Here is a 26402-nt window from a genome sequence, read left to right on the forward strand (position 1 = left end):
AAACCTGACTTTTTGTTGTTTTTTTGAGACAAGGTTTTACCGTGTAGCTCTGACTGTCCTGAAACTTACTTTATAGACCAGATTGGCCTCAAACTCAGATCCTGACTCTGCCTCCTGAGTGCTGGAATTAAAGGCAGGTACCACCAACCGTCTGTTATCTTACCAGACCACAATAGAAAAGGGCAAAGTCCCTTCCCACAGAGAATGTAAGAAGCAATTTAAACAAAACAAAGCCGGTTTGTTTTATTTACAACACTCAGTGCATCTTACACATGACATATTTTCATTCCCCAAATCTTTTGAAAGCAATTCCAATTCCAGTTTGTGCAATGAGTTTACAGGAAAACCTTAAGACAGCCATTAGACACTTTAGAACCTAACTGCTAAATTTTGATATTTCATACTATATTAATAGAGGACTGTTTTCAATTAAGAAAAACTAAACTCTGCAATTAATTAATACCCTCTGGGAACTTTAACTCAAATACAAACTGGATTAACCTATGAAATAATACCATTAGGTTTGGATAAATTATTCCAACTTCCCCTCCCCAATAAAATACATGCACAAATTAAACATGGTAAATTACATTAATGAAATTTTATTTCAATACTTTCTTTTTGGACTCTCTCAACTGTTTCTCAATTTAGGGCACGGATGGGGAGAATGCAGTTGGAGAACTCTGATATGGCCACACCCATGGCAGGGAGGCAGGTGGCTTTAGGGACCCTCTTTATTGCCACCCCCTTAATCGCCATTACCTAGGTTTCAGTGTTTTCTGGGTTGATGACAGAAACCAGTTCCTCTGTTTAGTGACAAGAAATCACTGTCCTGCTACATAAAGATCAATAAAGAGGCAACGAGCAACGAACACTTGAATAGCTGCCTTCTGAAAAACAAAATAGCCTGGCTCATAAGCCAGAGAGAAGGAAGGCACAGAGGCCATCTCCACACTGACCCACCCAGGGTACCACTGTGCTTGGTCTACTCCCATGACACATTGCTGCTCACGAAGACGGTATTGTTGGTACCTGGTGTGAGGTGCCGCCCTCCTACAGGAAGTGACTGAATTGGGAAAAATAAAGTTTCACGTTTGACCTAGCCCAAAGAATTAAAAGAAAAAGGAACAGTGAGGTAGAGTTGAGAGAGTTCAACTAAACTTCTGAGCACTGACCTTTTGGCACACTCTGAAAGTGCAGACTCCTCATCCAAGTCCCCCGGGGACACAACGTGGCAGCCCCCCTGAGGGAACGTGAAGTTCACAGAGCCACCTGAAGGCTCCAATCCTGGCGTATCAGCTATTATTTACCCCAATAGCGAAGCAAATAAAAACAATGCTATCCATTTCTGAATTTATTTAAACAAGTTAATTAATTTAGAAATCCCATTCAAACAACACTTCTGACGACATGTAAACACACTGCCGTGTTCCTGAAACAGATGCTAACACCTGAAAAAAGGCTGTTAATTGCTTGTGAGGAAAGCTGTCCATTAGTAAGGCCAGTCTTCAGCAGAACTAAACCATTTTACATCTGGTAGCTTTCCCAGCTGAAAATATCATTAAACTACAGTCAAACAGAAAGACAATTTTGATGGATAGATCAGTACCATTGGTTATAGCTTTTAATCAGGTTCTTTCCCGGCGCCACTCACATCAATAAACCATGGCTTTTTTCTTATCACGATTCGTAAGTGGTGTTAAGTGTGGTCCTTGTCGAACACGGTTGGTAAAGGCTATTTACAGTGCACATGGCCACGCATGCACCATCAACAGTTAGGCCTGCCAGTTTCCTGGAGATCACACAGTGCCTGAAAACGGTGACAGAACACACGTCATCTAAACCAAGAGTTTCAAGCAGAAAATGTTCCTTTTTTGACCACAATTGCAATAGGTACATGAAAATTCTTAGAAAAACATGAATCCCCTTCAAGAAACTGATGCATATTCTGCGCACTACAGGTTAAGGCAGTAAAAAATGTATTCCTGATAACTGGAGGTCTCGACAATGTCAATTAAAGCTGTCTGACTACTTTTCCGTTCTCCATCATATGTTCAAAAGTTGTAAATTACTTCATTTTCAAAGTAAAAAAAAAATTACTAGCAACTAAGAATTGACACTGGAAAAACTGCTAGGGAAAGGAAAATATTAAGTTTGGATTTTGCCTGCAAGTTTTCAAATCATAAACAAGAGCATTATTTGTTAGTCTCAGTCTTAATCATATTGAACAAATAATATAGTTTACCTTTCTTAATTTAAAATATACTGTTACTTTGAATAATTCAAGTAATGTAAGACTATCAAAAATAACTTTTTAAGCCATACAAGTCAATTGCATTTTTCAATGTTTTAATTAAGAACTTTTTAAGAACTGTAAACTAAACCAAGACAGTTTAGTTAACAAATGATAGATGCCTCTTTATTTGCACTTGTGATTCTTTTCATACAAATTGCTACAACAAATATGTAAAGATATGGCAGATCACGCATTTGATCGAAGCACTTTGATTTAAGCATAAAACAGATTCAAATGGTCTAAGTTCGTGCATAAGTTCCAAGGAGCTGCCTACTGGTTTCTAGGCGGCCTTCTTTCTAATCAGAATCCACTGTTCCTCAGCTGCAGATGAGAGGGCACAATCTGTTGTAAACAGGGAACTGTTGTAAAACCAGATAATATTCTTCAATTGAAAAGATTCTCCCAAGTGTCTTCCAGCACTGTAGTATGTATTCTGTTCACCTCTTAATCTCATAAATTAACTTTCCTTTGATTCCATTTTATGGTGTTGAATTCAGTTTTGTTTTAAAAATTGGTTTAAATTTATATAAAACTCTGTACATGTTCACAAATTATTGCATAAACAGCATAATCTTCAAGACAGTGTTTGTAAACACATGTCCAATTCAGGAAAAAAAAAATTCACGTTTCCCGTCTGGCTTTTTTCTTCTTTTTTATTTGTTTTGGAGATTCCCAGTTAGTTTCAGACTTGGCTAAGAGAAAAAAAAAAGGGGGGGGGGTGGTGAGGAGAGAAAAATATAAGGAGGATAGCCAGTATTAATATAAAAGTAACAACTACTAAGAAACTTTTAAATGTTCAAATTTTATGTTTTAAGTTTTCCATTCTTGGATGTTTTCAAGTTTGCCATTCTCTGTTTCCTTTCTTTTCAAGCCAAGGTTTTAACTGTAACTGCTTATACTCAGCTAATGTCAGCCCACAGATAACTGTTTCTTTTTTTTCTTCCCCTCCCTCCCTCCAGCCTCTCTCTGAGATGGAGCACTATTGTGTTCTTGGCAGCAGGAGATGAGGAGAGTAACAGGCAGCCTCAGGAACTTGAGCAAAGGAAAAGGGCAAGGAGCCAAGACAGCATCTCCAATCTTCACTGCTCGTGTTATCTTAGCACTGGCTCTCACAACTCAATTCTGCGAAGTTTCAAAGAACCACACATTTCCAGAAGGCGGGCCGTGCTCTACTATCCTACCAGAATCCTAAGATCAGAACCTTTACACGATGTAAGAAAAAATGCAAGAAGACAAACAAAGCACTTACTCTGTGAGGGAGGCACACTATTTTGCTTAGGATTTGACTTGGGTTTGTCTGTGTCTGGTAACATCGATGGCACTTGGGAAGAGCTCTTGTCAGAGTCACCTTTGGATAAGGTGACAGATGGCTCGGTAGAGACAGCAGGTGGAAGAGTCTTGATAGGCTATTTTGGAATAAAATCATTTCAGAATTTTGTATAAATTTCATATAATATTAAGTATTATAGCAATATCCAGAGACTAGCAGCAAGCAAAATTAAAGTGGTTTCTAGTTTACAGGTAGCACTGTGCCTCATTTCTGCCCTCTAGTGATACAACTAAACAAGGCATCATCTACAACATCTATGAATATAGTAAGATAAACATACAAGTTAAAATTACCAAAAGGCTAATTTTTTAGGGGATGCTTTAAAAAATAACCTCTACCAATTTGGGCTACCTGACAGGAAGAGTGGGCTATCCATTTAGTTTGGTGCATTGACAGGAAGAGTGGGCTATCCATTTAGTGTGGTGCATTGCTATCTTGCCTACCTATGAATGGGGGGATGGGAGGTGGGGCATGCACAGCACTGAGGAGGCAGAGGCAGGTGGATCTCTGCGAGTTTGAGACCAGCCTGGCCTACAAAACCAGTTCCAGGACAGCCAAGGCTGCTAAACAGAGAAATCCTGTCTCAAAAATAAAAAAAAAAAATCACAAAAATGAAAAAGAAATTAAAATAGCTAATAAATCTCAAATAAAAGAGACTAATCCTACTTCAACTTTTCATGCTTCTGTTTCATTGTAAATAGCATTTTAGAAAAGTTCAATTAATTTCCACCAACTCTGAGCTAATCAAAACTGTTAAAAAGACAAAAATAGTGAATTACTTTTATTTACCTATTTAAGTTTTTTTTTTTTTTTTTGAGACCCCCAGTGAATTAGCCCAGACTGGCCTATGCTGGCTTTGAGCTTAGGGCATCCTTCTTGCTGATCTGTCCTAGTCTCCTCTCTAAGAAGCAGAAATATTGCTAACAGTGGCACTTGTGGGCTGGAGTGATGGCTCAGTGGTTAAGAGCTTTGCCTGCTCTTCCAAAGGTCCTGAGTTCAATTCCCAGCAACCACATGTGCTCACAACCATCTGTAATGAGATTTGGTGCTCTCTTCTGGCCTGCAGGGATACATGCAGGCAGAACACTGAATACATAATAAATAAAAATTAAAAAACAAACAAACAAACAAACAAACAAAAAAAAAAACAGTGGTGCTTGTGCGTTCCACAAGCAGACCGGGAAGGGTCCTACTGATTCAAACAACCAGTACAGACCTTCAGACTCTTGGGTCTAGTAATGAGATTAGAAGAGTAGGGTGGTAACTTGTCACAGCAATATTAAGATTAAATGACTCAGGGATGTGAGAGGTGAGTGAATCACTTCACTGGTCAGCTTTACCGTTCACCAGCACCCAGAACACAAAAACAAGGAAACTCGTGTTTCTCTTGCTCCTATGCTTCCTGGAGACTCCATGAACAGAAGAGAAGTGATGTGAGCTCAGAGAGCTGCTAGCATTTTTTCCTTCTATGCAGGTACCAAGCCTATGCTCATGTTGCTCACATTTCCCTAAAGTTCCTCGTATTACATCACACCTGCAGCTGCTATGGACTTCTCACCTTCTTCCCTTCTGTTTTCTCACTTTACTTACATTAAGTCAAAGACTCAACCTCCTTTTCATAAAATGACTTCTGAGCATGACTTAGGTAAAACACTAAACACTAGAACGTCAAACACTCTTGGCTGTAATACTCACTCCTAAACTTTCTTTTTTTTTTTTTTTGATTTTTCGAGACAGGGTTTCTCCGTAGCTTTTGGTTCCTATCCTGGAACTAGCTCTTGTAGACCAGGCTGACCTCGAACTCACAGAGATCCGCCTGCCTCTGCCTCCCGAGTGCTGGGATTAAAGGCGTGCGCCATCAATGCCTGGCTCACTCCTAAACTTTATGTAATCAGAGATCATATTCCTTTACCTCAGAACACTTTGAGGGATTGAAAGGCATCAAATCTAGATGGGAAGCACGACGGGCATTGCCGTGGACAGGACTGCTTGTCAAAGGTGTCCTAACTCCACATTCCGTCAGACAGGGACACCCTCTGATGTAGGAGAGGACTGGATGTCAGAGATGTCCTTACTCCACACTCCGTCAGACAGGGACGTTCTGTCTTACTGTTGTAGCTTTGTTCCTCAAACAGCAGGTAGCATATGCACCTCAACAACTTTCGAATGTGTGAATAAGTCAGATAACTCAAATATATCTATTTTATTTAAATTATTTAGATTTATTTTATGTGTGTGTTTTGCCTACAAGTATGTATGTATATCACGTGCCTGGCACTCAACTAGCTATATATGGTCGTGAGCCACCATGTAGGTACTGGGAACCAAACCCTGATCTGCAAGAGCAACATGTGCTCCTAACCACGGAGTTAACTCTGCAGCATCCTAGGATATATTTTAGACACCTCAACCAAAACACCCCCCAGAAACAGGATTTCTCTGAGAGCCCCGACTGTCCTCAAACTTCACCTGTCTCTGCCGCCCAAGTGCTAGGATTAAAGGCGTGCATGACCATGTCCCAGCCCGAGGCAACTATTAATAAAAGAAAACATTTATTTTATTGATGTTATAGTAATATAAATGGGGGCTTGTTCACAGGTTTAGAGGGTTAGTCCTCATGGTGCCAAGTCCGGCAGTGGAGCAGTAGCTGAGAGCTACATCCTGTTCCACAGGCCAAGAAAGAGGCTGGATGTGCCTTGGGATTTTGAAACCTCAAAACTACACCCCCTAGTGACACACTTCTCCAACAAGGCCACAACTACCAATCATTCCAATCCTATCAAAGAGTTCTACTACTTCATAAACTGAACTATTTCAAATCTATGAGCCTATGGGGTGAGGGTGTTCAAGCCACCACATGCAAGCTATCCAATGAGAAATCAGGTTTTTTTTTCATGTCATTGACTCAAATCTTTCATAAACTAGTCTCTTCTGACTCATCAATATTTCCATAAAAAGTGCATGATTAAAAAATGTCATTGTCAGGCACATGGCTAAAATTCCAGCCCTTGGAATGTGGAGGCAGGAGGACTAGGAATTTATGCCCACTTTGGCTAAACAGCTGAGTTTGAGGTCAGCCACAGCTATATGGAACCTTGTCTCAAACAACAACAAAGTAAAACAAAATGAAAGCAAAACAATTAACAAAACTTCAAAAAACTGTTATCAAATTTTTAAACAAATGTTACATTTTGGGAAACAGAACTGGTCATTTTAAGGTGTGTACTTTGGGTAAATGTTGCTTGTTAAAACATTTTTCTCTTGGTCTTCTATCCTTTACATGCCTAGATATTTAGAAAGAAAAAGCACAGTACAGCAATCCTCTTTAGCATTTGGGAACGGTTTTGAGATTGGCAGTGGGTACAGGAAACTGTACATTAAGGCCTATGCCCTGGTCGCCACCCCCCTTCTTGAGATAGGGGTCTAAAAATGTAAACTTGGCTGGCTATAAACTCAGAGATTCACCTGCCTCTGCTTCCTGAATCCTGGCATCAAAGGTGTGGGTCACCACTGAAAGGCTTCCTCTCCACAATATTTACTGATCTGAAAATCTTTTCACTTAAAGGAGAAGCACATATAGCTTTTCTTTGATCAGTAACAAATCTCTGTGCTTGGTAGCTATTATTATGTAAAATAAAAGGGTTACTGCACATACGCACCAATATAGTTTAACAACCAATCTGATAACATGGTTGAGTACCCAGGTGATGTCCTTACACAGCATGACATTCTACCACACTACTCAGAATGGCATATACTTGCATAGTACTTCAATAAAATGTGAATTACTATATAACTATTAAGTCAAGAAAACCTTATTATTCTTTAAAAAAATCACCTGGCTATTTTTGACGAGTACTTCAGCTGGATCACTAGTGCTCATGGTCTTCAGGGAAAACACTCTCTCCTGTTTTGGATGGGCTTTGGAGGTATTCACAGGAAGCTCTTCTCCATTGTCTTTTTCTAGTTCTTCTGTGTCCTGCAGAAGAAAGCAGCCTGTGAGGTTAAACTTCATTCTTTACTGATTAAAATTCACTTTGTTCCAAAGTCACCCTGAGGAAACAAATTCACTTAAAAAAGGTGTCCAAGGGGATGGAGAGATGGCTCAGTGGTTAAGAGCATTGCCTGCTCTTCCAAAGGTCCTGAGTTCAATTCCCAGCAACCACATGGTGGCTCACAACCATCTGTAAAGAGGTCTGGTGCCCTCTTCCGTCACCAGAATATTGTATATATTATACAATATTATATTATTATTATATATTATTATTATATATATTAATATATTATTATTATATTGTATATTATACAATATACAATAATACAATATATAAAAAGGTGTCCAAGCCAGGTATGGTGAGATCATGCCTGTAATCCCTACACCTGGAGGTCAAGGCAGAGGGACTGCTCCACGATCAAGGCCAGCCTGGACGGGAGTGCAATCCTGTCTCAAATCCTGTTCCCTTAAATTACGTATACTAACACCCCCCATCCCCAGACTGGTAACCATTCTAATTAAATAATCCAACTCAAAGAGAATAAACTAACATTCAATTTAAAAGGCGCATACAGCAAAGAGGCTGATAATGGAAACAAGACTTTAAAAACAGAGTTGCACTCAGTGACTTCTTCAAGGAGCAATGTGTTCACTCACATGTACACATCCACATTACAAAGGATATACAGAGACCTCCAATCTGACCATGACATGACACATCCATGTAATTCCAGGGTCAAATCTTTTAATTTCGTTGCCTTTATTCCCTTAACTAAAGAAGTTCACCCAGGAAATTTCTAAAGTCCTGCCTAAGTTTTAATGCTTCCTGTGTTCATTGTTTAGACTTAAAGTTTCAAGGCATGGCAATGTCAGACTCTATGCCTGTTCTAACAGCTGCCCGAGAGGATGGCAAGAGTTCCCTTCCTGGCAGAGAGAGGGCTCAGTGGGTAAAGGTACTTGCTACCACGCCCAACAACCCGAGTCTGATCCTCAGCACCTACCCAGTAGAGACAATCGACTTCCCAGAAGTTGGCCTCTGACCTCCACCACATGCTGTGGCACAGGTACAGGCAAACACACATAAGCACATGCCACTTAAAAATTCTGTGTTTTCCATCTTTATGTGGTTTTATTTTTTTTCCCAAACTTCATTTTTTAATTGATTTTTATTGAGCTCTACATTGTTCTCTGCTCTCCTCCCTGCCTCTCCTCTTCCTTTCAACCCTCTCCCAAAAGACCCCATGTTCCCCTCCCAATTTACTCAGGAGATCCTGTCTTTTTCTATTTCCCCCAATATATTGCTGTTTCTATGGAATGTGATATGACAGCAACTCAAAATTCGGGTGTGAATTTAAGGTCAGCACATAGATGAACCCAAAGTTCATTCATCTGGTGAGACTGGCTAGACAATGAGCTTCAGGGACCTGACATCTCAGACCTCATCCTTCCCTGCTGAGGCTGAGACGACATGCACACAACACCATGTCCACCTTTTCTGTGGGTTCTGGAGATCCAAACTCAAGCATTGTGCTTGTATAGCAGGTACTTTATCAAATGATACACCTCCCAAATCCCTGCCTATCTTCATGATGAACTAATAACTTCATTTATAAAGAAATGGTTCTCTAGGAATAGTCAGAGACTAGGGAGGGGGAAGAGTTCAGGTAGGACTCAGGAAAAACTGATGCTTTCTGGAGTGATAGCATCCTTGACCCCACTGATGCAAAGTGACAGGTGGCTGGTGGCAGCCTCCAACCTGGTGGACTACTTCTGAAGAATATGGAAGGTCATGGTTAGCTGGCAGTATGGAGAGAGCCAAAAAGTGGTGTTGGCTGGTTTTGGAGGCAGGAAACAGACTAAGACGTTCCTGGGGGGTGTTCCCGCCTGAAGAGGACGATTAGAAAGCAGGTAGAGAGGGAAACAGAAGTGGACTTCAGTCTGTTTCACCCGTGTGCTGGTGAAGCTAAAGGCATATACACAGAAGCTCTGAGATTTGTTTCTTTTTTTTTTTTTTTGGTTGTTCGAGACAGGGTTTCTCTGTGGTTTTGGTTCCTGTCCTGGAACTAGCTCTTGTAGACCAGGTTGGTCTCGAACTCACACAGATCCGCCTGCCTCTGCCTCCCGAGTGCTGGGATTAAAGCCGGCTGAGATTTGTTTCTCCATGTGTGACCTTGTGTTGCCTTTCCTGCCTCATCATTCCATAATAAAAAGTACATGCCGGGCGGTGGTGGCGCATGCCTTTAATCCCAGCACTTGGGAGGCAGAGGCAGGCGGATCTCTGTGAGTTCGAGGCCAGCCTGGTCCACAAGAGCTAGTTCCGGGACAGGCACCAAGGCTACAGAGAAGCCCTGCCTTGAAAAACAAAAAACAAACAAACAAACAAAACAACAACAACAACAAGTACACGTGCAATTTGATTTAGTTTTAAAGGTGTAAATCTCTGACATTTTTTTTTTAGGATAATACAATTCTTAAAAAAATTATTTATTAATTAATATTTTATGTATGAGTGCTCTACATGTATGCCTGCATGACAAAAGAGGGCATCAGACCCTATTACAGATGGTTGTGAGTCACCAAAGTAGTTGCGAGGAATTGAACTCAGAACCTCTGGAAGAGAAGCCAGTGCTCTTAACTGCTGAGCCATCTCTCCAGTCCCAGGGTAATACAATTTTTATTATACTAATATTATGTAGCAGTTCCCTAATATGCCCAACTTTCTTTTAAACTCACTGGAGAGGGCAGGAGAGATGGCTGAGCGGCTAGGATCACTTATTGCTCTAAGAGAGCTGGGTTCGATTACCATCATCCACATGGTGGTTCACAACCATCCATAACTTCAGTTCCAGGGGATCTGATAGCCTTTTCTGACCTCGGTGGACACTAGGATACATGTGGCACACATACACACACGCAGGCACAACATACATCTTTACAGATGGTTCACACGCTGCCATTTATCTCTACATATTCTTAGTGTCTTCATCACCTTTCCGTATCACCCACAATGGGTGTATGACAATGAACACTCACTGTTGAGGAACTTTACCTGTGAGAGAGTGTTATCTTCACCTTGCTTCTTCTTTTTCTTTTTCTTCTTTTTAGATTTTCCAGTTGGAAGAACTCCCTCTCCTTTTTCTTTATCATCATCTGAGACCTGATGTTAAAAGCACAATACTGAAGTAAACTCCACTGGCTACACTTATATTACAACAATTACTGTGAAATAATTTCAGTTATGTTTGGTCTTTATTTTCCAAAATCTAAATAAGAATAAGCTACGACAAACAAAATTTTAATAAAACATTACTTAAACTCACTGGATGAAAACAGGACTTTAGGTCCCGTCGTTATCATACTTCCAGGAAAGGACTACTACCTTGAATTTTGGGTCCATTCAATTTCCTATAAATTTAGGTAGGACAAAATTGTATAGAAATATACAGTATCACTTAGATCTTGCTCAAAGCTTTAGTGCATTTTCAAGTGTCTATTCATATTTAATTTAATATAGCTTTAATTCATCCCTTTTTGCTTTTTCTTGTCTTTGCCAGTGTTAAAGAATTGAATCTAAGGCTTTGCACATATACTAGGCAAGAGATCTAACACTGAGCAGCACAAATATCCCTATTTCTCTCTAGACCTCAAACTTTACTCCAGATCCTTCTCATTTACAGCTATATTAATGCAGAGGCTAGCAAATTATGATCCATCTCAAGGCCAACTTCTCCCAACCCCCGTGTATATATACATACACGTGTGCATATCTGTGTTTGTATGACTAGTCCCATTTGTACCATGGCACCGGCATGGAAGTCAGAGGGCAACTTAGGTGTTACTTCTTGTCTTGTATCTTAAGACAGAATCTTTTTATTGTTCAATGCTACATATTGGCTCTCTCTCGTCTCCATCCCCCACCTTGCCATAGAATCACAGTAATTAAAGATCTGTGCTACCAGGCGTGGCTTCATGTGAGTTCTGGGGATTTAACTCAGGTCTCAGCACTTTACCAAAGACCTCCTCAGCCCTTCCCATGCTATGTGTACAAATGAAGTTCATCTCTATACTGTCCAAACGTTATTTGCAGAGCACAGGAACACATCAGAATCCACGGCAGTCTGCCACCTGTGCTAAAATCGCTATCACCATTGCCCCCATACTATGTGTTGCTGTCACCTACTGCCTCTCCTCCAGTCCTATCTACCTAGTTTTTCCTCTGAACTTTTTATTTGCTAGTATTTCTCTCTGGGGGAAAAAAAAAGTTATGTGTGTGATATTTTGCCGGTCTGTGCACCAGATTGATGTGTTTGGTGCCTGCGGTGTTGAATACCTTGGGGATTGGAGTTACAGATGGTTGTGAGCCACCAAGTGGGTGTTGGGAATCAAATCTGGTCCTCTGTAAGACCAATGATTTTAACCCTTGAGCCACATCACTCCAGTCCCCAACACTAACCTCTTAAGTACTCAATTTTCTGAAATATGGCTTTTAGCTCACAATTTTTTTTGGATAAGGACTGAACCCAGGGCATTGTACATGCTAAGCACAAGCTCTAAAACAGTTATACCCCTAACCCTGACTCCAAAATCTGTAATGAAAATGATCTAAATTCCCAGGAAGTAAATACAGTGACAATCTTCAGGCCTAATGTCCCTAACCACTTTGCTGCTCCTTTGTTTTTTCTTCGAGACAGGGTTTCTCTGTGTCTTTGGTTCCTGTCCTGGAACTAGCTCTGTAGACCAGGCTGGCCTCGAACTCAGAGATCCGCCTGTCTCTGCCTTCTGAGTGCTGGGATTAAAGGCATGCGCCACCACCGCCCGGCTCATTCTGCTGTTTCTTATATTGTTCAGCATGTCCTCCTTCCTGAGACTCAATTGTCTCTGCCTCTGTGGTCTAAACACCCCCCCCCCCATGTTGACGCGTGCTTATTCTGGAATTCACTCTATAGACCAGGCTGCCCTTGAACTTCCAGAGTTCTGCCTGCTTCTGCCTTTCAAGAGATGGGATTAAAGGTGTGTGTCGCTGATTCCTCAGTCTCTTTAACAAATAATCATCACTTAATTCCTTATACTTACTCTTTGATCATTAGGGATCGGTTCCTGGGACTTCAGAAGAGAAGCTCTTTCTTCATCTACCCAGTTTCCCCACTCCTCTGCTGGTGCATTCCAGTCTGAGCTGGGATCAGCAGAAGACAAACCATCTAAAAGTTAACAATGTGAATTAGTTATCTGTCATTCTGCCAGAAGCTAAAATTCAAACACTAAAAATCCTTTATGTTGAATTAGGCTGTAATTTAAAACTATTCTGCTACCCCCTGGGCATATTTTAAGAGCTAGCAAAAAGTGGAAATGTGATAGCCTTTGTCCAAATGCTGCTAGGCACAAGATTAAGCAAAACTTTTAGATCCGCGAGACACACTTATTAGTTATTAATGTGACTCCCTCCCCTTTGTCAATCTTCTAAACCTGCACTTTTCCTTCTGTCCATCTTTAACCTAGCCTAAGGTCTGGTCATATTTTTGTAACCAATTTGTTTTCTAGGGCATAGAATTAAGCTTTAATTGTAGTACCAAAATTCTATGCCCTCCGGTCACCTTGTAATACACTTCCTCCCATCTTTATAAGCTCTTTAAGATTTAGGTTCTTCAAATTTAGCAAATCACGACAAACTGCTTTCTTTCCTCTTCTATTAGTTACTGATGACTCTAAAAGTATTCGAGAACTCGCAGAGCTTGGGCAGCCTAATCTCAAAAACAGCTTCACTCTAACTGTCTGAATTCCTGTCTTTCACTCCAGAAGCACTAATATTTTACTTAGGAAGCTACCACTGGTCAATGCACAAGCCTACAATTTTCCTTGGTGAAAATTGTAGAGAAATTCCCAGAGGGGATGCTTCTCTCTCTTCCCTACAAACCATCCACTCCCACATACACTCTTATAGTATCTGCTTACAGTCAAGTTTTGTTTAAGATAACAGAGGTTATACTTTACTTCCAAATGGTCATAAGTCTTCCTTTCCTAGCATTGTTTAACTGAAAGAAATTTCAATAATTTCCCATAATTTCTTAATGCTACTACTACTAATAATAAATACTAAGCTATACATATTTCACTGCTTCTGGGATTTCTAATCTGTTCCGGTGACCTGTTCCTAGTGTAATGCCAAACATGACTAGGACGTATTTTAGGATCAAGGAGACAAATTTGCCTATTGTATGCTTAATGCCATTTTAGTTTTCCGAGGCTAACTTTTTACTTTTCATAGGAAAGATACTCATAGATCTTCATAAAAGTTTTAACACACATTTGAGAAGACCCAACAATGATCTGAGAGAACACTCACAGAAAATAACAAACAAAAAACAAAACAAAGATAAGCCAAACAAAACACAAAACCTTTTGCCCATTATGATCACAAATTTATGTGAGAAAGACACATATCAATAGCAAGTATATCTTCTCAGAATTGAAGTTCATCTACTCATGGGACAGTTCCTTATTAGGCTCTAACCATGCAGCAGAACCACATTAAGTAGGTTCAATAGTCTAAAACAAATAAGTATGCAGAAGCCAGTATGCAGCTAATAGTCTAACTATTCAGTGGAGATGCATAAACCTGAGAAGAAAAGAGTGGCACATTCTACCAGAGGACTGTGGAAAACAGAACGGTGGGGTTGGGCTAAGTCTCAAGACGATAGAAGACTTTTAAATAAGCAGAACTTTTGGTCAGGAAAATGAGCAACAAGTGATTACAAGTGTGAAGTATGCTACAGAAAAGGCAATCCTTTCCTGTCTCAAAATTTATTATCACGTATCACAAGCAGATGGATATGATGTTCTGCCAGTACTAATTCAGAGGTTAAGAACATGGGCTGTATTGTGAAATAAATGTCCATTAATAACCCTTTATCACTTAATGTGATGTAACTGGTCAAAACCCCTCCCCCTTTCGTCTTTTTCTTTTTTTCAAGACAGGACTTTTCTGTGTATCCTTGGCTCACACTGTAGACTAGGTTGGCCTCGAATTCCGATATGTTTACTTCTGCCTCCAAGTGCTGGGACAAAAGGCATTCACCACCAAATCCGGCTTTTTCTTCTTTTTCTTTTCTTTTCTTTGAGACATGCACCACCCTACCTGGCTAAATTTCTTAATCTTAAGGGGCTCTATACCAACTTCATGCAGTTCTGACAGGATGATGTAAGATGCAGTAAATGCTCAACAAGGGCAGCTACTGTGTGAACTATCAATGGTGACATTAAAATCAGTTAAAACTGATGGATTTTGGAGAAATCTCCACGAGATATACTTCTTTTTTTTTTTAAATGCTAAGGATTCAACTCAGTGCCTTGCCCATAACAGGCAAATGTCCTACAATGACTACATCCCAACTCCAATAATATAATAGTTGATATATCTTAAATACAGTCATTTTATAAGCACAAACAGATAAGTCAACTGCTCATCTTATACCAGCATTTGCTAACGATAATGCTAGAGGATTTCAAATGTAAGAGTATCACTGTGAGGAAACTCGTTGATGAAAAGCTCTGGAGACTTGTCCATTAGCCATGTCTCTAAGACTGTCTGCCAGGAAAGAAACTATAAAGAAGAACTAAATATGCAGCATATTAACACATGCTCTTTCCTTAAAGAATACTATAGGATATGTGGAGAGGAACAAAATCTAGTTTAATATGTACTCTCTGGTTTAATTTCTGTAAAAATATTAACAGAAACATAAATCTGTCCTGACTACATAAAATCCTATGCTATTTTTCTCTCTACTAAATAGAGATCAATTTTTTAATTAACTGGGTCGAATAAACGACTTAATAATTTAATAACCCAAATTTAAACACTATTACCCAGACATTTTTCAATGAATAATGCTTAAGATTCATAGGTTTAATGTGTTAATGAAATATGTAGTTTTTGTCTGTTTTGGTAGTGGTGGAATTGGAACATGGCTCTGAGCATGCTAGGCAAGAACTCTACCAATGAGTCATATCCCCTGCCCTAATGAACTTCTTAAACATATTTTTCTTGAAAATGACTCATAGCGTGGTCTTATTCATTTATAAACAGAGCAATTTCCCCACCCCAAAATTTTTACATGAGTCTGCCAATGCCTTTTAATGCAGAGCTGTATTAAAATATCTATGTATATATGTATACACACATATGTATATATTATATGAATAAGGAATTTATTTCTTCATTTAATCTGCTCGTGAAATAATGTTTTGGGTTCAAGAAAGAACTGCTAGATTCAATCTGAGGATCAGCTATGTTTTTTGAGACAGGGTTTCTCTTTCTGGGTAGCCCCGGCTGTCCTGGAACTCACTTTGTAGACCAGACTAGACTGCCTCTATGCCTATCTGGCAAGGGATCAGCTATTTCTATCAGAAAACTTCTGTAAACAGTAGGTTATTCTCCATTCATTCAATCCTCCACTGAGTAGCCTTTTTCTCACTTGGCTTCCCTCCTGCCATCAAGTTAATTTGCCCCATTGCTGCTGTGGTGGTCCTTTTGATCACAGCAGACCCCAGGTTTCTAAACTTTTACTATGGATTAGAGACCAGTGGCTCTCCAGGAACATTCCAAGCAGCAGATTGGGACCACTGAAGCATGCTGCCTTATGGACCGAGTAATGACTAGGTGTTGCCCCACAATGATAGATAGTTGTTAAGAGATTGTTGATTTTAATTTGTGACAAACTAATATTAGAAGCAAACACAATACACCACACAATGCATTCAATAAATTCAGGAGTGATAATTAAATTCAACGAATACAACCCCCCCCAAAAGAAATAAAAATCCAAACCAAAGCCACATTAAAGATGACACACACATATATACACAAAAACAAAATTCAGACAAAATGAAAAATAAATTTTGGATGTAGAAGGCTGTCAATATGGCACAGCAAACTTGAAGATGTGTTCTTGATTTTATATATATAAAATAGATATAAACATATAAAAAATTCTTGATTATATATGTATAGAATTTCTCTTACAATAGAGTCTCAAATAGTTCAAGTTAGCCTTGAACTTGACACACCATGTAGTCAAGAAAGATCTTGAATTCCCGATCCTCCTGCTTCTTTGTGTGCTTCATCCCAAGTACTGGGGTTATACTTATTGACCCCCACATGCAGTAGGTATGTAATGAGTGAAACCCACTAGTATATGCATATAAATACAAATGCATATAAATGTTTTGTTCTGCTTTTTGAGACAGTGTTTCTCTATGTAGTACTGGCTGTCCTGGACTCACTTTATAGACAAAGCTGGCCTCAACTTAAACAGCTCCACCTGCCTCTGCCTCATGAGTGCTGGGATAAAAAGTGTGCGACACCATTTTTTTCTATAGTTTAATTTTATGTAATGTGTGTTTACCTGAATCGTGTATACCATGTGCGCCATGTCCATGAAGGCCAGAAAAGGGTATCAGATCCCTTGGAACTGGAGTAACAGATAGTTGTGAGCAATCGTGTGGGTGCTGGAACTGAATCCCTGAGCCATCTCTCTAGACTCACCAGGACCAAACCCATAAGATTAACACTTATCTATTTATTCATTTGTGTGTGTACGTATGTAGAAATGAAATGAACCAGATCTCTGCCATCATGTGGGTTTTAGGGATCAAACTCAGGTTGTAAGCATTGGAGGCAAGTGCCCTTACCCTCTAAAACATCCTGTCAAACACACCTGGCTTTAAGGATCTAATATATGTGACTTTCCTTTTTTAAGCAGCGAACAATAGTTTTCATATTAGAAAACCAGCATACAGGTAAGGTAAAATGTTTAGCAGGACAGCCTGTAGCTGCTGGCTCAGTGGTCTTTAATCTCAGAAGCTCAGATTCCTTACTGCTGCTTTCCTAGTTCCGCAATGAAGACATGATTATTTTTCTTAAAAGCAGCAGAGACAATTTCTCTTTAAAACCCATTCTTTTGCATCTGTACACAACTTGATACATTATAACTTATAGAGTTTTCCCAAAATGATTCAAAGTAGAAAGAACGGATTCTGTTCTGTTTTACAGTTCAATATAGATTCCAAAACAAATGATAAAGCTCAAAACATGAAATACTGAATTTTAGACCCAGGATTAAAACTAAATTTTCCAAACAAGCATCCTTAGCTGGACATGGTGGTGCACACCTGTAATCTGAGAGCTCTAAGACTGAGAGTTCAAAGTCAGCCGGCTACAAAGTGAGACCGTGTCTAAAAGAATAACCCAGGACAACAAAGAACAAAATAAGCCTTCCCTCTCATGTTAATCTTCAGACACGGGCCCCTCTATCTTTCTAACCTAATATCCCTAAATGTGTAAGGACTGCTTCAGCCACTGTGTTACAAAGCTCATCTCCATGATTACCACTGTCATTTGTGACTGCACACCCAGGAGTTAAAGAGAACAGGGGGACCAAGACTAGCAAGGCCTGACCCACCCTTTAACTAGCTGTTTGTGTGGTCTGCAGAAAGAGATTTCTTTTGCTTCACTTTCTTTATCTGAAAAGTGTGAGGGAAAATAGTATCTGCTTATTACAACTGTTTTAAGTATTAAGTGAGGTGATAATGAGCAAAAACCCGAGACCAGTCCCACGTAGACAGCCTTTTATCATCATCACACTAAACACTCTGTAAAGAACTGCAGTACTGGGATGATGGTGCACGCCTTTAATCCCAGCTCTTGGGAAGCACAGTAGGTGGATCACTATGAATTCTAGGCTATCCAGCTTGGTCTACAAGAGCTAGTTCCAGGACAGGAACCAAAAACTACGGAGAAATCCTGTCTCGGAAAAAAAAAAAAAAAAAAGTAATCAAGTTTCTCTTTCAGGAGGTTTCAACACAAAAAATTAAAATAAGGTCAAAGTAAAAAAAATTCAGAAGATAATTTTAAAAATTAATTAAAAAACTTTTACACAAGAACATGAAATCTATACTTTCTTTTCTAAAACAAAGACCAAAATGATGGAATATATACAAGGTAGGAAAGAATGCAGCAAAAAGAAAATTTAGAGGAAAGAATAAATTCTGAAAATTGGACTTATGGAGGGGGGCTTAGAAGTCGGTAATTTAAAATAAAGATGGTGAACTTTTCAATATGAAGACCATGCTATTTTTCCCTTTCTTACTTTATTTTTGAGACAGAGTCTTGTATATTGCCTTGTCTGGCTGAAACTCCCACCTACACAGACCAGACTCGGCCTTGCCTCTGCCTCCTGGCAGAATAGCTTGTCCCACAATGCCAAGCTTGCTTTATCTTTTTTTTAAAGGTTTCTCTGTGCAGCCCTGGCTGGTTTTTCCATCTGTCTCTGCCTCTTGAATTCTGGGATTAAAAGCATGTGCAGCCACCACCACCGAGATGATTCTCTTTTAAACGTATGTTTTCATTGGAAATTGGGCTGTGAAAGTGGTTGTTTACTAGCACAAAAATGTGCACACAAATAACTCAAAGCCACTGCTATAGACTCTATTCCTTCTTTTATAATAAAACCAGAGAAATAGAATTATTCATTTAAAACAGAAAAATTTAAAAATTAGTCCTACAGAACAACTTCAAGAAAGACTGCCTCAGTCATAATGGAAAGTTAGATTTAGTCCCATAGGTATCCAGAATCAAATTCCAAATAGTAATAGGAGTGTCAGATTATATTACTATGACATTGAAAGGGTAGAAATTAGGATTAAAATTAAGACATAAAGCATGAATTCAGGGTGTTACAAAGAAAATTCTGCAGAAAGTAACTGAAAAAAATTTAAAAGGACATACTTAACCCAGACCATTCATCATCGATATAGGGTTGATTACGGCTAACATCCCACTGATAATCAGAAGTGGTAGACTGAGAAACTGGCTCAGCAGTAGACCCTTAAATGAAAAATGAATGCAATAAAATTAAAAATGGGTTTTCCTAAGGATGTTTCATAACAATAGATCTATACTTTGCACATGGACTTTATTTCTCCTAAAAGGAAAATTTTAGACATAGCAAAAGTGTTAACTTAAAAGGAAAAGTAAAATTGAGGGCAATTTTAAATTAGGTATGATAATAATTAGAGCTAATCCACACCACCACTCATACCATCCAGAGTCTAATTTTTGTTGTCTGCAAATGTTAAAATGTTGAAAAAAAAAAAAAGCTCAATTTTTCTTAAAGGTAAGCAGTAAAACACAAAATTGTGATGCTAGCTAGATGCTTCAACATATGCACATGTCCTGAGAACTCAGAAAAATGATTAGAAAATGTTTGAGTTAGCTCAACTTTTAGACCATAGAAAGTTAAAGAAACAAGCTTAATCAGAAAGGTGAGACAGAAAAGTCAAAAGTCAGAGACAAGAGTTGTCCCAAGCTCAAAGATTTATGGTCAGGTACATTAGAGGGAGAGTGAGAAGGAAAGGTGGGGGGAAAGTGGGGCATCACAAGGTCTCTTAGGAACCTGATAAAAGCAGCGGTGGCCCAATACCAATGCCCAGAACTTTATGTAAAAATCTGAATATATTTTGGGGCACAACAGTCCATGCAAGTAAGGTCAAAACCCATTGCTCTATGGCTACAAATTAATTGAAAATGCAAATGAAAGCATTTTATCAGGTGCACAGAGACACATACACAATTTCACACGTATAAGAGTCCTTAGGCGACTCTTACATTCACTTTGGATTCAGAGATCCTTACTGATAGGAAAAAATGGTTAGGAAGCACAGGTCCCTGGTTAGTGTAAATAAAACTAATGATCCCTTTCCCCCTCAGTCTTCACTAATTTATGCATTTCTACGTGCTTACAGATGAGCTTGCTAGCATTTCACTAATGATTAATGTCTCATTATATACTCAAAACAGTAATATCTTCTAATGTAAAATTTAGTAGACTACTCAACAAATGTGGTACTATTTAGCATATTAGGCACTCAGCTACATAAATATAAACTTATCTTCAGTAGCCCCTACTGCTTTCTCAAAATCTATGTGTGTTGTATAGTTATCAAATGAAGGAAGCAATTAACTTGCACTCCTGAAAATGAAGTGTGGTTGAAGAGACCATGAGTTAGCAAACTGTCCCTTGTAGGCCAAGTCCAACCACTGATTTTGACTGGCTCATAAACTAAGAAGAACTTCATATATATTTGTTTTTTTCTCCTTGAGACAGGATTCCTCAGTATAACAACCCTCTGTCCTAGAATTTGCTCTGTAGACCAGCTGGCCTCAAACCCACAGAGATTTGCTTGCCTCTGCCTTTCAAGCCCTGGTGTGTGCCACCACATCTGGTCAAATTTCATATTTTTACTTGGTTGAAAAAAAAAATCAAATGACTCTTTGCCTATGTATTATCTCTGGTTGCGTTCTTGCAATCATGCACAGTTGACAGCTGTAACATAGGTTTTATGGACTATAAAACCTAAACTACTTACTATTAGCTTTTACAGGAAGAGTCTGCTGTCCCCAATTCTAGGCTAGTGTTCCAGACACCATGAAGTAACATCATCAGTAAATGAAGTTCATGGAACCTATGCAACTCACATAGTTTAAATAAAAAGTGCCCCCCCCACTTATGTAATATTTAACATATATAGCTTCTGCTGATTAATAAAAGACCTATCCATTTAAATGATGCTGGATTGACAGTATCACTAATAGTGTATACTCTGAATCAACAGGTCCTAAAACACTATTGAGTATGTGTGTTCATATTATCTGAAAGGCTCACTTAAAAACTCATAATGAGAAACAAATGAATAGAAATATGGCAGATTTAACCAGAAGTTTGGTGGGTGCACTAGTAACAAGAGCATGGTCCTAGCCAAGTGGTTCTCAACCTGTGAGTTAGAACCCTTGGGGCTGTGTCAAATGACCCTTTCCAGGGGTCACCTAAGACCACTGGAAAAACAGACTGTTTACATTACTATTCATAAAATTACAGCTAGGAAGTAGCAACGAAAATAATTTTATGGTTAGGGGTCACCACAACATGAGAAACTGTATTAAAGGGTTGCAGCATTAGGAAGGTTGAGAACCACTGTTCTAACCTAAAGGAGAAGGCCTTCTAGGAATATTTAGGCTAATAAATTGCCAGTGGTAGATCTAAGTCACTGGCACACAAGGACTTTGGTGTTCCCTACAACGTCAAGACTTTTGCTATTTCATATATTAATTATGTTGATAGCAATAACAAGTGCTAAAAGTAAACAGGAATGTTTGGTTAACTAAATGAAAGACTGTTTTCACATACCAGAGACAGCAGAGCTAAGTGTGAGAGGTGCAAAAGAAGCAGAGTTCTGTGAGAGGCACTCATCCCCTAGCCACACTATACCAAGCAGCTGGCAAAATAAACAACGTCACTTGCAACCTTCAATTTGCAACGAAACTTGAAAGATGTACAGATTTAATACTATGATAGCAATATTTATAGATTATTTTAAAAATGAGAACCAATAATATAGCAATAGCTATTATTTACTGAGTGTCTACAATGTAGGTGGGTTCCCTATACACTGAGTTCTAATCATTCCATCAACTCTGCTAGGCTGTTTGATTTGCTAATACTTAGAAAACTACTTAGCTATAACTAGAATTTAAAGTCAGTCAGTTTCCAAGCCTACTCTTTCCACTTTATAAACTATGTCATTAACTATCATAATTTAAGCAACTACTTTAGAGTCAACAAACTTGGTAGCTGACATACATTACAATATTGACAATTACTTAAATACGAGGTATATATGGGTTATATAAATAAATGTCCACAAAACTCCTAATAGGTCTGTCTGAACTAGTCTATCCTTATTCTATTTTGTCATGCTACTTTTTTTTATTATTATTTTCAAGATACTTCTCTGAAAACAGAACATTTAGGTCAATAGGTCAATATACTGTGATCCTATGAGGTGTCTTAGTTTAAGTACATGGCCACACAATGACAAATCACCTAACATGCATTTTTAAGGTGCCTGTTACTAGACATGACTGTATTCTAAGGAGCACACACACACCTCCTCATAGCACAGTCAGTCATACCTGCCTTTCCTCAACAATCCATTACAAACTTAGTTTAATACAGTTTTTTTTCCCCAATTTCAAAAGAATCTTGAATCCAGCTAGTGAAGGCCATCCATCTAACTGGCTATTTTATCTGTAACAACACTAGGCAAACACCACCTAATCTATGTTCTAATAGTGAAACTACATAGCTTCTATAAGTAAACTAGAAATATATTACAAGGTTAGTATTCCCAACATTGTTCCATAAAACCTGATCTTCTATAATATGACACTTTCTCTGTTGAAATGGTGGTATGGATTTAGGGACCACCTTTGTAAACAGACTTTGGTGTTTCCACAGTTTCTGGACCTCTCCGTGAGGAGAGCAGACTTGGAACAATAGTATTAGTGAATGAATTGGAGTTTGCTTCCTGAGGGCATTAGTTTTTGAAAAGGACTAGAAAGCTAAGAGTAAGAGAAGAAGTTATGTTTTTTTTCTTGCAAACTAACTTTCCGGTATTCAGTATTTCTCATATTAAGCTAAGTTATCAAAAATACCCACCATAAATAAAATAGAAAAAAAACTACATGTCTAAGCAGGGCACGGAGTCTCACAACTGTATTTCCAACACTTAAAGGTCACAGACAGGAGAACTGTCCATAAGTTCCAGGTCAGACTTGTCTGACAAAGCCAAAACCAAACCCCCAAAAGGAGAGAAAAAATTAATTTACTATATGAGGAATTACAATTCAATTTAAAAAGTCAAAGAGCATAAAGCCATTGGACAAATGTCAAAGAACATGAATAGATAACCAGAAAAAAAAACCAGAAATGATCAATTAATTCACAAAAAAATTTCCAATTGCATCAATGATTTAAAAGTCAACTAAATAATTAATGTATTTTTCGCTTATCAATTCAGAAAAGACTAAAAAAAAGCCCAATTTGATAAGTAAAAATGATCAATAGGCATTTACACTGAGGATGAAGGTATTAGAGAAACTGACAATATGAACATATTCATGTTCTCTTTAACAAGTCATTCCCAAGAATCTATTCTAGAGAAATTCACTAAATGTATTACCTAAAATAGTTTTTAAAAAGTCAGTTTCCAGTAATACAGAAATAGCTAAGTAAACTATGATATATTTAAACAGTATAGCACACAAGGCCATTAAGTAGACATGCTCATAACATACTCATAACAAGTAAAACTTTCCTTACAAATTTGGGGATGGGAAAAGGAACATAAAAATGCACATTCAATTCAGTTTATGTTAAAACCAAAAACCATACAGAGTAGAGAAAAAAGCCTGTAAACACAAAGACTAATTATAGCTACCACTGGGTGGTGTGATGACATGTTTCCCTTTACCTATTTGCTGTTTTTCATATTTAATAAAGATTTCTTTTCCTATAACATATAAGCACATGTTGCTTAAAACGCAATGGCTCTCAATAGGGGAACTACTAATTTTTGCCATGAAAATCCATGGAAAAGATAATTCTAATAGTCATTTTTGTAGACTATAAAAAAATGGATCCTATAAACTTGCCTAGTATTTTATTTACACTCAATAAAACTACTAAAATCTATCACGTCTACTCACATATTACATTTATGAATTACTAAGAATATATAATTACATCAGCCATACTAAAGAACAAATACGACAGAGAATGTAAAAACAGTATTTAGAGTACATGCTATTATTTGTGTTAGTTTCCACTTGCTCTATTCTATGCATAGGGTCTGAGATAACTTAATTATCACTATTACTTCTGCATGGCAGGGCTAGTATTTCTTCTTCCTTTTTTGGGGGACGACAGGATCTCACATAACCCAGGCTATCCTCTAGCAGCTCAAGATGACCTCCTGATCCTTCAGCTTCCACCTTCCAAGTCCTGTGACTGCAGGCACGCACTACCATGCCTACTAGTTTGATGGTCTGCTTTCTGTCACCAATCCTGAAAAAATCCAAGATGTATCAGATTACCAATTTTAAATTAACTTTTCCCCCTAAGAATCCTTACCAATGCCAGAAAATATCGAACGATCACTCCAGTTCCTTCCCCAGTCTTTCCCATTGGCATTAGCATCAGCAGGGTCTTGAGTCCAAGCAGACGGCTCTGTTTTTCTCTTGCCTGCAGAAGCAGGTGGAACAGAGTTCCACTTCTCCTCCCCTGCACTCATCTGTGAGGAGAGTTTCACAGACTTTTCATTCCAGCCTCCTCCATTGACAGTAAGATTTTCATTCAATCCCGAAGAAACTTAAAGAAAAGAATGTAAAGATTAAAAACAGATACATGATTTCTTGTTAAAAAAAGTGTGTGTATGTGGGGGGATTTTCAAGTTTCTATGATAACTTGGCTTATGCTTCGTCCTCTCTCTCCCTTCTTATTGTCCTTTACGTAGCTTGAGTATGAAAAAAGTAAACTAAACAGTTCTCACATGGTTTCCACAGATCCCTTTAAAAACTTATTTCTGAGATAGAATCTCACTATGTAGCTCCTAGTAGTCTCATGGTTCTCCTACCTCTGTTTCTATAGTGCTGGGATTACAAGCATGCACCACAACACCTGACCTCTTAAAAGTCGACAGACGATTAAAATGTAACATGCATACTAATGGCAAACTGAAAAGATGTATTCTAGTATATTCTGAATACTCACCCACTATGAAATGACTTCTTAGTTAGACATTCTTTCCTTAAATACAGCTTTGTATATTATGTTACGTGTAATGACAGCACGTCAGAATCAACTAAGAAATTTAAATAGACTCTATGGACCGGTCCAGACCAACTAAAGTGAGGACTGAGGACAAGTCTGTGTGTGGTATGCTTTAGCTTCCTAGATGTGCAGCCAGGACTGAGATGCTTGGACATTAAGTGTCGAGAACAAGCCTAAAGTGAAGGTGCTTTTCTTTCAGTGGCACTTCTGCTTTAGGCCACCATAATGATCTGCTTGCTTCAGCGATGAGAAATGAGTGAATTAGGTTATTTTTGTTTGTTAAGCACCCAATAACTTTAAACTATATTCATTTATCACAAAATATTTGATACCATCAAGGAAGCAGTTAAAATTTATAAAGAGCTACATTTTCTTAAGATACAGAGTAAAGTCTTCTTATCCCAAGTATGCGCATATTATAATCATGTTCAACAAAGATCCTTCTGTATTGGTTTAAATGATACAAGCAAGAAACAAAATTGCACATAAATTATTACTGAATGCTTTTATATACAGGAAGGGAAGGAGTTAGAACTTCAAAACCAGAGTGTGAGTGAGCATCCTTTTCCACTTTTAAAATCTCTATGATTATACTAATATAGAAATTAAAAATTAACTTTAACCCATTTTCTTTCCTTCAACATCATTCATGTAAGGAAAGAGAATGTACGCAAGTTTCTATTTTGATGGGCCTTCAGTTTAAGTTACATGTAATTTCTCTCACCCTGAAGTGCAGAATCTCCTTTTCCCGATTTAAAGTTGCTAACTTGAACATTTAGATGAGAATCACCTGGGTTGAAATAGAAATAAGATTTATTTCCACTATGCACATTAAATCAAGAAGAACACACAATTGTTATCTATAATAAACTGCTCCTTCAAGTGCCAGTTTGGACATTAAAAAGAGTGATTTTTGCAATGTATCATATCCACAGGGAACTGAATGTCTAGTTATCACATTTTTAGTCAATTAAAATGTTGAGTCCTGGAAAACTGCCTAATTATAAATTATTATAAGCATTGCCCGTTTTTCTGCAATGTTTCTAAATTCTGAAGGTT

The 26402-nt window shown here is 38.3% G+C and overlaps 1 protein-coding gene across 3 annotated transcripts in view; it reads right to left on the minus strand.

Annotated features, from left to right (window-relative positions):
• Window positions 1-217: 217 nt before the first annotated feature.
• Mtdh (metadherin) overlaps window positions 218-26402 on the minus strand; it is a 57812-nt gene continuing 31627 nt past the window's right edge. For 2 of the 3 annotated variants that reach the window (XM_041637566.1, XM_041637564.1), the window contains 8 exons: window positions 26068-26133; window positions 24645-24881; window positions 19403-19501; window positions 12694-12818; window positions 10670-10777; window positions 7465-7605; window positions 3546-3702; window positions 218-2988 (listed from right to left, as the gene is read on the minus strand). In XM_041637566.1, coding sequence (XP_041493500.1) covers window positions 2918-2988; window positions 3546-3702; window positions 7465-7605; window positions 10670-10777; window positions 12694-12818; window positions 19403-19501; window positions 24645-24881; window positions 26068-26133 — 1004 coding nt within the window. In that variant the 3' untranslated portion in view covers window positions 218-2917. The remainder of the gene's footprint in view (window positions 2989-3545; window positions 3703-7464; window positions 7606-10669; window positions 10778-12693; window positions 12819-19402; window positions 19502-24644; window positions 24882-26067; window positions 26134-26402) is intronic. The other variant, XM_041637565.1, reaches the window with a different exon arrangement.

This window comes from Microtus oregoni, unplaced genomic scaffold, assembly GCF_018167655.1.
Source record: "Microtus oregoni isolate MIOR12 unplaced genomic scaffold, Mior012 000053F_ref0000044, whole genome shotgun sequence".
Lineage (NCBI taxonomy): Eukaryota > Metazoa > Chordata > Mammalia > Rodentia > Cricetidae > Microtus > Microtus oregoni.